The 12,196-nt window shown below is 40.3% G+C and overlaps 1 protein-coding gene across 21 annotated transcripts in view; it reads left to right on the top strand.

Annotated features, from left to right (window-relative positions):
• The window catches only part of ATXN2 (ataxin 2), a 153,654-nt gene that overhangs the window by 119,362 nt on the left and 22,096 nt on the right, over window positions 1-12,196 (top strand). For 13 of the 21 annotated variants that reach the window (XM_017542443.2, XM_017542363.2, XM_017542330.2 and 10 more), the window contains one exon: window positions 7,528-7,560. The exons of the other annotated variants lie outside the window; for them this stretch is intronic. In XM_017542443.2, coding sequence (XP_017397932.1) covers window positions 7,528-7,560 — 33 coding nt within the window. The remainder of the gene's footprint in view (window positions 1-7,527; window positions 7,561-12,196) is intronic. 21 annotated transcript variants of the gene reach the window in all.

The following is a 12,196-nucleotide window of genomic DNA, read 5'->3' as shown; positions in this document are numbered from 1 at the left end:
TAATGTTTTGTATTTTTAGTAGAGACGGGGTTTCACCATGTTGACCAGGATGGTCTTGAGCTCTTGACCTCGTGATCCACTCGCCTCGGCCTCCCAAAGTGCTGGGATTACAGGCTTGAGCCACCGCGCCCGGCCGAAAATGACTTTTTAAATAAAAAATGCCATTTGTGAAGGCTGGGATCAATGGTGCATGCCTGTAATCCTAACATTGTGGGAGGCTGATGAATTGGGAAGATTTTTGAGCCCAGGAGTTTGAGATTAGCCTGGAAAACATAGCAAAACCCCATCTCTACAAAAAAGTTAAAAAATTGGCTGAGCATGGTGGCATGTAACTATAGTCCCAGTTAATGAGGAGGCTGAGGTGGAGGATCACTTGAGCTGCAGGTTGAGGTTGAGACTGCAGTGAACTGTGATTGTGCCACTGCACTCCAACCTGAGCAGCAGAGCAAGACCCTATCTCAAAAAAGAAAGATGCATTCAGAGAAGTCTTGCTTATATCCCAGTCTTGTCTACTTGTATCTTCATTCATCCCCTCCATCATCAGTAGGGGATCATTAAAATTTTTAAATTTATCCTTACAGTGTTTAGTTTTGCACATATACATTTGTTTATTTTTTTAAAAATAGCTTTATTTAGACATTATTCACATACCATAAAATTTACCCATTTAAAGGATACTGTTTTATGGTTTTTAGTATATTCTTAGAGTTGTGTAGTCATCACCACAATCAACTTTAGAACCTTTGAATCACCCCCAAAAGAAACTGTACCCTTTAGCAGTTAACTCCCCTCTGCTCCCCTCTTTCCTCCTCCTCCATACAGCCTAGGCATACTAGTCTTATTTTTTTTCTCTACAGATTTGCCTGTTAATTCATCATAATATATCATGTTATGTGTAGCCCTTTGTGACTGGCTTCATTCACCTAGTATGTTCTCATAACTGCTTCACCTAATATGTCCACCACCCAGGTTCAAGCAATTGTGTCCCAGTCTCCCAGGTAGCTAGGATTACAGGTGTCTACCACTATGCCAGGCTAAGTTTTTGTTATTGCTAATATTATTATTTTTTGAGACAGAGTTTCCCTCTTGTCACTCAGGCTAGAGTGCAATGATGTGATCTCAGCTCACTGCAACCTTTGCCTCCTGGGTTCAAGCGATTCTCCTGCCTTAGACTCCTGAGTAGCTGGGATTACAGGTGCCTGCCACCACCAGCTAATTTTTGTAGAAACAAGGTTTCACCATGTTGGCCAGGCTGGTCTCAAACTCCTGACCTCTAGTGATCCACCCAGCTTGGCCTCCCAAAGTGCTGGGATTACAGGCGTGAGCCACCGTGCCTGCCCCAGGCTAAGTTTTGTATTTTTAGTAGAGATAGAGTTTCACCATGTTGGTCAGGCTGGTCTTGAAGCCCTGACCTCAGTCAGTCCGCCTGCCTTGACTTCCCAAAGTGCTGGAATTACAAATGTGAATCACCACACCCTGCCTAACACTGTAAAAACAAACAAAACAAAAAATATTTTTTTAACCTTTTTTTTTTTTTTTTTTTTTTTTTTTTTTTTTTATTTTTTTTTTGAGACAGAGTCTTGCTCTGTCACCCCAGTCTGGAGTGCAGTAGCGGGATCTTGGCTCACTGCAACATCTACCTCCTAGGTTCAAGTGATTCTCCTGCTTTAGCTTCCCAGTTAGCTGGGATTACAGGCATGTACCACTGTGCCCAGATAATTTTTGTATTTTTATTAATAGTAAAGAAGGGGCTTTACCATATTGTCCAGGCTGGTCTTAAACTCATGGCTTCAAGTGATCCACCTGCCTCAGCCTCCCAAAGTGATGGGATTACAGGCGTGAGTCACTGCCCCGGCCTGAATATACTACTTTTATCTATCAGTTGATGAACATTTGGGTTATTTCCTTTTTCTGGCAATGAGTAATACTGCTGTGGCCATTCATATACAAATTTTCATAGAAGGCTGGAAGCAGAGTTCATGCCTATAATCCCAACACTCTGGGAGGCCGAGATGAGCAGATCACCAACCTGGCCAACATGGTGAAACCCTGTCTCTACTAAAAATACAAAAATTAGCCTGGCATGATAGCATGTGCCTGTAATCCCAGCTACTCAGGAGGCTGAGGCAGGAGCATCAGAATCGCTTGAATCTGGGAGGCGGAGGTTACAGTGAGCTGAGATCACACCACTGCACTCCAGCCTAGGTAGCAGAGCAAGACTCTGTCTCAACATACATAAATAAATAAGTAATCCCCCCTCCCCAACATGGCCTTAGGTTTTCATTTCTCCTGAAGTGGAATCGCTGTGCTAGAACTGCCAAACTTTTCCAAAGCAGCTGCATCATTTTGTATTTCTGCCAGTAATATACAAGAGTTCCACTTTATCCACATCCTTATAAATAATTGATACTGTCTTTGCTTTGGGTTATGTCCATTCTAGGGGTTATAAAGTGTCATTGTGGTTTTTTGGTTTTTGTTATGTTTTGAGATGGAGGAGTCTCGCTCTATCTGTCACCCAAGCTGGAGTGCAGTGGCACAATCTTGGCTCACTGCAGTCTTCGCTTCCTGGGTTCAGGTAATTCTCCTGTCTCACCCTGCCAAGTAGCTGGGACTACAGGCATACACCACCATACCGGTCTAATTTTTGTATTTTTTGTAGAAACAGGGCTTCTCCATGCTTCCCAGGCTGGTCTCGAACTCTTGAGCTCAAATGATCTCCCTGCCTCAGCCTCCAGAGTAGCAGGAATTATAGCGTGCACCACTGCACCCGGCCCATTTTTGCATTTTTAGTAGGGGCGGGGTTTCACCATGTTGGCCAGGCTGGTCTTGGACTCCTGACCTCAAATGATCCACCTGCCTCAGCTTCCCAAAGTGCTGAGATTTTAGACGTGAGCCACTGTGCCCGGCGTATAGGTTATCCTTTTACTTGCTTGATAATGTTCTTTGTAACACAAAAGAGTTTTTAATATTGGTGAAATTCAGTTTATCTGTTTGTTTTTTCTCCTGTTGCTTGTGCTTTTGGTATCATATCAAACAAAGCATTGTTTCATTCAAGGCCAGAGATTGACTCTTATGAAACTCCTATAAAATTCCTATGAGTTTTATATTTTAGCTTTTAACATTTATGTCTACAATCTCTTTTAAATTACTTTTTTGTGTTTGATATGAGAATTGTGGTCCAAGTTATTTTTTTGTTTTTTGGGGTTTTTTTTTGCTTGTGGATATCCATATCCATTGTCCCCACCTCATTTGTTGAAAAGACTATTCTTTCCTCTACCATTGTTTTTTTGTTTGTTTGAGACGGACTCTTGCTCTGTTGCCTAGGCTGAAGTGCAGTGGCGAGATCTCGGCTCACTGCAACCTCCAACTCCCAGGTTCAAGTGATTCTCCTGCCTCAGCCTCCTGAGTAGCTGAGATTACAGATGCACAACACTATGCTCGGCTAATTTTTGTATTTTTAGTAGGGACAGGGTTTCACCATGTTGGTCAGGATGGATGGTCTCAAACCCCTGACCTCGTGATCTGCCCGCCTCAGCCTCCCAGAGTGCTGGGATTACAGCCACCACACCCAGCCTTTAAATTGTTTAATTTAATTACATTTGTTGACATTTATTTTTCTTCTGTTATACACAGAAGCAAACATACAATACTTACTGTTCTGCTTCCTTTTGTTTTAAATACCATGTCTTAGAAATTACTGTATATGAGAGTACAAATATAATTCTCATTCCTTTTATTAGGTTCTGCTTGGTTCTGTTCTGCTCTTTTCTTTCCCTTTCCTTTCCCCTTCCCCTTTCCTCTTCAATTTGATTTTTCAGTTTTCAGTTTAGCATTGACTCAAGCAGGTGGAGGTGGCTTTGATGATAGAGCAGAGTGCACACAATTACGTGTGAGGACATCAAGGCCCAGAGAGGATCAGGGACTTTCTCAAAGCCACAGAACTAGCTAATGACAGAGCCATACTCGGAGTCCACTGTGAACCTTGGGTTTTTTTTGTTGTTTTTTTTTTTCCCTTAGGTGTTTAAACTAGTTCAGAGGTTGTCAAACTTGAGCATGCGTAAGAATCACCTTGAGAACTGTTAAAAATAAAGCTTCCTCCCAAGGGGTTTCATAATCTGCAAAAAAAAAAGACAACTATGTATACTTGTCCTTGAGAAGCAAACAGACCTATAGTCCTGCTTGGGGAACCCTCAGCAGGGTTGTGGCAAACCTGTTGGTTAAGGAAATGGCTCCTCACTCTTGCTGCCCAGGCTGGGGTGCAATGGCGCTATCTTGGCTCGCCGCAACCTCTACCTCCCAGGTTCAAGTGATTCTCCTGCCTCAGTCACTCAAGTAGCTGGGATTATAGGTATTGCATCACCATGCCTGGCTAATTTTTTGTATTTTTAGTTGAGACGGGGTTTCTCCATGTTGGTCAGGCTGGTCTTGAACTCCCAACCTCAGGTGATCCACCTGCTTTGGACTCCCAAAGTGCTGGGATTATAGGCATGAGCCACCCTGCCCAGCCAGGTTATTTTCTTATTGAATTATAAGTATGGTTAGACGCCATGTGCAGTGACTCATGCCTGTAAATCCCAGCACTTTGGGAGGCCAAAGAGGGTGGATCTCGAGGTCAAGAGAACAAGACCATCCTGGCCAATATGGTAAAACCCTGTGTCACCATGCCGAGTGTGGTGGTGCATGCCCATAATCCCAGCTACTCTGGAGGCTGAGGCAGGAGAATTGCTTGAACCCAGGAGGTGGAGGTTGTGGTAAGCCAAAATCACACCAATGCACTCTAGCCTGGGCAAAAAGAGTGAAACTCCATCTCAAAAAAAAAAAGAAGCTGGGCGCACGATGACACACGCTTGTAATCCCAGCACTTTGGGAGGCCAAGACAGGTGAATCGCCAGGTCAAGAGATTGCAACCATGTGGCCAACATAGTGAAACCCTGCCTCTACTAAAAATACAAAAATTAGCTGGGCGTGGTGGCTCGTGCCTGTAGTCCCAGCTACTTAGGAGGCTGAGGCAGGAGAATCACTTGAACCCAGGTCAAGATTGCAGTAAGCCAAGACTGAACCACTGCACTACAGCCTGGCGACAGAGCAAGACTTGACAAAAAAAAAATAAAACTATGGATAGATACAGATCCTTTGTCAAATTTATGTCTTTCATTGTATGTTCTCACAAGAGTGTGTTTGTCTGGGTACAATGGTGCATATCTCTCATCCCAGCCACTTGGGAGACTGAGTTCTAATTCAGCTTGAGCAATAGTGAGACCCTGTCTTTTAAAAAAAAAAAAAAAAAGGATAAAGTATCATCGAAACAGCATAAGTTATTATAAAGTTTGGAGTTTATTTTACCAACCTTTTTTGTATGATTTGTGCTTTTTCCTCCCCCTACCTTTGCAAACTTTGAGGGTAGAGAGATTTTTTCCTATGTGTTTTTGAAGAAGTTGTATAGTTTTTTTTTATTCTTTCTTTTCTCTCTTTATGTTTTACACTTGTTTTTTGTTTTTTGTTTTTTTTTGAGATGGACCCTCGCTCTGTCACCCAGGCTGGAGTGCAGTGGCAGGATCTTGGTTCATTGCAACCTCTGCCTCCTGGGTTCAACCCATTCTCCTGCTTTAGCTTCCTAAGTTGCTGGGATTATAGACACGTGCTACCACGCCTGGCCAATTTTTGTATTTTTAGTAGAGACGGAGTTTCAGCATCTTGGCCAGACTAGTCTTGAACTCCAGACCTCGTGATCCACCACACTAGCCTCCCAAAGTGCTGGGATTACAGGTGTGAGCCACCACACCCAGCTTTTCTGTTTTTATTTATTTATTTATTTTTTATTTATTTATTTTTTTAAGAGTCAGGATCTCAAACTCCTTGACCTCAAACAGTCCTCCTGCCTTAGCCTCTTGTGTAGCTAGGGCTACAAGCCTTTGCTATCACATCTAGTTTTGTTTTGTTTTTTCTCATAAATACAGAGTCTCACTGTATTTCCCAGGCTGATCTCAAACTCCTGGACTCAAGCGATGCCACCATGTCCAGCCTATGATTTATAGTTTTTTCTTTTTTCATATAATAAGATTCATTTACTTTTTTCTTCTAGCATGTATATAAAATTTTTTTAAAAATTTAATCTCTTTTGTGTTTAGAATATTTAATTTTGTTTTCTTTATTTTTTTTGAGACAGAGTCTTGCTCTGTTGCCCAGGCCGGAGTGTGGTGGTGCAATCTTGGCTCACTGCAACCTCCACTTCCCCGGTTCAAGTGATTCTCCTGCCTCAGTTTCCTGAGTAGCTGGAATTACAGGCATGCGCAGTTACGCCTGGCTAATTTTAGAATTTATAAAATGTGAATCCAATTTATCTTGTTCTAAATGACTATCCAAAATGTTTTAACCAGTTTTATTACTCTGTACCTCACATACAGTAAAATGCATACCTTTTTGTGTTTGCATTTTAATGAGTTTTGACAAATATATTTGTTCATTTAGTAAGTACTTGATTTACCAGTGAAGATGGAAAGCATTGTGCCTGTTCCTCTTCTCTGTCAAACTGTACTTTATTACCGCTAGCTCCAGGTAACCAGTGATCTGCTCTGTTTTACTATAGATTAGATTTATCCTCTCTAGATTTCTTTTTAGTTTTGACTTAGGTATTTTTTTTATTGACTTAAAAAGTTTTTTTATAATGTCTTCTCATTATATTGCCCAGGCTGGTCTTGAACTCCTGAGCTCAAGTGATCCTCCTGCCTCAGCCTCACAGCATGCTTGGATTACAGATGTGAGCCACCTCGGCCAGCCCTTAGATTTTTTTTTTTTTTTAAAAAATAAATGGAATCATAACAGTATATAACAGGGGTGTTTAATCTCTTGGCTTCCGTGAGCCACGTTGGAAGAATTGTCTTGTGCCACACATGAAATATACTAACACTAATGATAGCTAATTAGCAAAACAAACAAACAAACAAAAAACCTCATGTTTTAAGAAAGTTTGTGAATTTGTGTTGGTCCACATTCAAAGCAGTCCCAGGCTGCAAATATATATATAAACAAGTTTGATATATAATTTAGTGTGTGTGTCCTAAATAGTGTAGTAATTTGAGTTTCATGTTAGTATCAGCTTATTTCTTTTTGTTTTTGAGATGGAGTCTCATTCTGTCTCCCAGAATTGGTCTGCAGTTCTCCTGCCTCAGCCTCCCAAGTAGCTGGGATTACAGGCGCACACCACCATGCCCAGCTAATTTTTTTTTTTTTTTTTTTAAAGCAGAGGTAGGGTATCACCATGTTAGCCAGGCTGGTCTCAAACTCCTGATCTCAAATGATCTACCTGCCTTCACCTCCCAAAGTGCTGGGATTACAGGGGTGATGCACTGTGCCCGGCCAGCTTATTCCTTTTTATTGCTGGGGTAGCATTTCATTTTATGATTATACCACCGTTAATTTACCCATTACTAGTCAATGGACATTTGAGTTAATGCCAGCTTTTGGCTATTATGAATGAAGCTGCTGTGAGCATTTGTGTACAAGTGTTTGTGTTTTTATTTCTTTTAGTTAAATACCTAGAATTGGAATTGCTGAGGTATGGTAAGTGCGTATTTCTTTTTTTTTTTTTTTTTAATTTATTTTTTATTTTTTTTTTTTTTTGGAGATAAAGTCTCACTCTGTTGCCCAAGCTGGAGTGCAGTGGCGTGATTTCAGCTCATGGCAACCTCCCCTCCTGGGTTCAAGCAGTTCTTCCACCTCAGCCTCCCAAGTAGCTGGGAGTACAGCCGCGCACCGCCACGTCTGGATAATTTTTTTGTATTTTTAGTAGAGACAAGGTTTCACCATGTTGGCCAGGCAGGTCTCGAACTCCTGACTGCAAGTGATCCACTGCCTCAGCCTCCCAAAGTGTTGGGATTACAGGTGTCAGCCACCACACCCAGCCTGGTAGATATATATTTCAATTAATAAGAAGCTGGCAAACTTTTCTACAGTGATTGTGTCATTTTACATTCCAACCGATCAGCTACATATTCAAGTTCCAAGTATTCTACATCCTTGCCAACACTTGGTAATGTCTTATCTTTTTAATTTCAGCAGGTCTAATGGGTATCTTATGGTATTCATTGTGATCTTAAATTTGCATTTCCCTAATGATGACTGATCAGGAGCACCTTGTTGGTGTGTTTTTGGCTGTCAGCCTTTTTTTTAGTAAATTGTTCAAATCTTTTTTCTTTCTTTCTTTTTTTTAATTATTATTATTTTGAGACAGAATCTCATTCTGTTGCCCAGGCTGTAGTGCAGTGGTGCAATCTTGGCTCACTGCAACCTCCGCCTCCCAGTTTCAAGCGATTATCCTGCCTCAGCCTCCCAAGTAGCTAGGTTTACAGGCATGCACCACCACGCCTGGCTAATTTTGTATTTTTAGGAGAGACAGGGTTTCACCGTGTTGGTCAGGCTGGTCTCGAACTCCTGACCTCAGGTGATCCATCTGCCTCAACCTCTGAAAGTGCTGGGATTACTGGCATGAGTCACCATGCCTAGCCCTTTTTTCATTTTAAATACATGTTTCTGCCTGGTTGCGGTGGCTCATGCCTATAATTCTAGCACTTTGGGAGGCCAAGGTGGATGGATCATTTGAGCCAGGAGTTTGAGGCTAGCCTGGGGAACATGACGAAAGCCTGTCTCTGCAAAAAAATAGGAAGATTCACCAGGCAGGGTAGTACATTCCTGTGGTCCCAGCTACTTGGGGGCTGATGTGGGAGAATCGCTAGAGCAAGGTTGGTGGTGCTTGAGGGGCAATGGTGGGGAGATTGAGGCTGCAGTGAGCGGAAATTTCACCACTGCACTCCAGCCTGGGCAATAGAGCCAGACCCTGTCACCCTCCCCCCGAAAACCAAAAAAAATCATGTTTCTTTCTATGAAAAGTAGTAAAGTTGTAGTAAATTATTTTAAATTATTTATATATTCTGGTTACAAGTCCTTTCTCAGTTAAAGGTATTGTGAATATTTTCTCCCAGTCTGTGATTTTTTTGAATAGGATATGATGTAAAGGTTGGGCTTCATTTTTTCCCTTATAAATGTTTACTCGGTTTCTCTGGCACCAGCCTCTGTTTTCCCTATATAAATGATCTTGGTGGCTTTGTCGTTTTTCTTTTTGAGACAAGAGTCTCGATTTTATCACCCATGCTGGAGTGCTGTATTGTAATCTCAGCTCACCTTTTTTTTAAGTAGAGATGGAGTTTCATCATGTTGACCAGGCTGGTCTCCTACTTCTGACCTGAGGTGATCTGCCCATCTCAGCCTCCCAAAGTGCTGGGATTACAGGTGTGAGCCACTGCACCCAGCCATAGTAGCTTTATTGAATTCAGTTGACTGTATATATGTATATGTGCCATCTATTTGTAAACTGTTTTGTTGTATTCTTTGTGTATATCCTATGCCAATTCTCTCTTTATTGCTGTTACTTTGTAATCAATCTTAAAGTCAGTTCATATAAGTCTCTCAGTTTTATTCTCTTCAAAATTGTTCTTACTCTGTGTTCTTTGACTTTCCAAATAAATTTTAGAATCAGCTTGGGATTGTGCACTGAATCTTTATATCAGTTCTGGGGGAAATATGTTAACAATATGGAATCTTCATTGATGTCATCATATGCTGCTTCATTTATTTTTATTTTTATTTTTATTTTTGGAGATGGAGTTTCATTCTTGTTGTTCAGGCTGGAGTGCAATGGCTCACCGCAACCTCCATCTCTCCGGTTCAAGCAATTCTGCTACCTCATTCTGCTGAGTAGCTGGGATTATAGGCATGTACCACCATGCCTGGCTAATTTTTCATATTTTAAGTAAAGATGGGATTTTTCCATGTTGGTCGGGCTGGTCTCAAACTCCTGACCTTAGGTGATCTGTGCACCTGGGTCTGACAAAGTGCTGGAATTACAGGTGTGAGCCATTGCGCCCAGCCTGCTCCATTTAAGTCTTCAGTTTCACCAGTGTTTTCTAGTTTTCTTTGTGTCAATTTGTGCCTACTTTGTTAAATTTATTTCTTAATATTTCATCTGTTTTATGCTGTTGTGAGTGATATTTAAAAAAAATTTCAACATTTGTTTATTAGTAGGTAGACATGCACTTGATTTTTGAATATTGACCTTGTGTCTTTACCCGTTGGTAAACTTACTGTTTCTGGCAGCCCTTTAATAAAGAATTTTCAGACATATACAGTCATGATCTAATCACCATGTTGGTCTTTTTGTTTTTGCCTTATTGTACTGGTGCATTACTGAATAAAAGTAATGAGATTTTGCCATGCCCCCATTCTAATAGGTGAGACATTGTCTTTCACTATTAACTCTTAAGCCGAGTTAGGTGTTACTTCAGTTCCTAATTTGCAGAGAGGTGGGTTTGTTTTCTTTTAAATCATCAATGGTTGTTGGATTATGTTCAAATACTTTTTCATGATCTATTAAGTATATCATATTGACCAGATACAGTGACTCACACCTGTAACCTCAGAGCTTTGGGAGGCCAAGGCAGGAGGATGACTTGAGGCCAGGAGTTCAAGACCAACCTTGACGATATAGGAAAACCCTGTATCTACAAAATAATTTACAATTTCGCTGGGTGTGGTGGCACACTCCTGTAGTCCTGGCTACTTGAGAGGCTAAGGAAGAAGGATTGCTTGAGCCTAGTAGTTTAAAGCTGCAGTGAGTTGCACCACTGTATTTCAGCCTGGGTGACAGAAAAAGACCCTGTATTTAAAATGTGTGTGTGTGTGTGTGTTTGTGGTTATTTTGAAGGATTGCATTGATTGATTTTTGAATGTGTGTGTGTTCTGTTATTCTGAAGGACTGCATTGATTGATTTTTGAATGTTGAATCAGCTCTGTATTCCTGGGACCCTACTTAATTATGGGATAGTATCCTTTTTATGTATTTCTGAGTTTTATTTGATATTAAGGAGACTTCTGTCTATATTCATTGTGGATAGACACCGGTCTGTAATTTTCTTTGCTTTGTAATGTTTTCCATACGGTTTTGGTGTCAAGTTAATGCTGGCCATTTTATCTTACTTATCTCAGTGACATAGAGTTCTTAATACTCCCTTATCATTTTATTGTATGCAGGGTCTTTGATGTTCTGTATTCATTTCAAGTATTGTTAATTTGTGTCTTCTTCCCTATTTTCTGCCTTGTTAAAAACTTAATTATTGTTCTTTTTGAAAGGCCAGATTTTGGTTTCATTGATTTTTCTATATTACTTTCCTTTTTCCCCTTTAGTGAATTTTGCTCTTTATTATTTCCTTTCTTGGGATTTAATTTACCCTTCTTTTTCTAATTTCTGGCTGCTTAGGTTATAGGTTTAAAAATTTTCTTTTCAAGTAGAAGCATTTAAAGCTACGTATTTCTAATTGTTTTAACTGTATTCCACAAACTGGAGATATTTCAATTTTTATTCAGTTCAGAATATCTTCTATCTTACGATTTCTTCTTTGATCAATGAGTTATTTAGAAGTTTGTTGATTTCCAAATACTTGAGTTATTGCCAAATGTATTTATTTTTTATTTTATTTATTTTTTTTACATTTTTTTTTAATAGAGATGAGGTTTCTCCATGTTGGTCAGGCTGGTCTCAAACTCCTGACCTCAGGTGATCCGCCTGCCTCGGGCCTCCCAAAGTGCTGGCATTATAGGCGTGAGCCGCTGCGCTCGGCTATTTTTCATTTTTAATGTAATTCCATTATGGTCAGAGAACAAACTAATATGAAATGCCATTTAATCATATGCCAAGTGTCCATTTGTGGTTGAATCTGTCTAGATTTTTCACTCTGCTCCTCTAATCTACTAATCGGACTACTTTCTCATACACTCACTGCCACTGTTTATTTATTTTTTTTTTTTCAGATAATCTTGAATTTTCTGTTTATGTTTCCATATGAACTCTATAATTAACTTACTACTAAAAAAATCAGTTGGCTTTTTTAAAACCCACTGATCTTTAAAATATATCTTGACTGGCCCTGGTGGTGGGCACCTGTAATCCCAGCTATTAGGCAGACTAAGGCAAAAGAATTGCTTGAACCTGGGAGGTAGAAGTTGTAGTTGAGCCGAGATCATGCCCCTGCACTCCAGCCTGGGCACAAGACTCCCTCTCAAAAAAATAAATTAATTAAAAATATATAATCTTTTTATAATTAATTTGTTTCAATTAGGGTCCAAATCAGGCTTCCAAATTGGATTT

This window comes from Cebus imitator, unplaced genomic scaffold (genome assembly GCF_001604975.1).
Source record: "Cebus imitator isolate Cc_AM_T3 unplaced genomic scaffold, Cebus_imitator-1.0 Scaffold8, whole genome shotgun sequence".
Taxonomy (NCBI): Eukaryota; Metazoa; Chordata; class Mammalia; order Primates; family Cebidae; genus Cebus; species Cebus imitator.
Note: the sequence above shows the minus strand (reverse complement) of the source record. Positions and strands in the feature narration are given on the sequence as shown.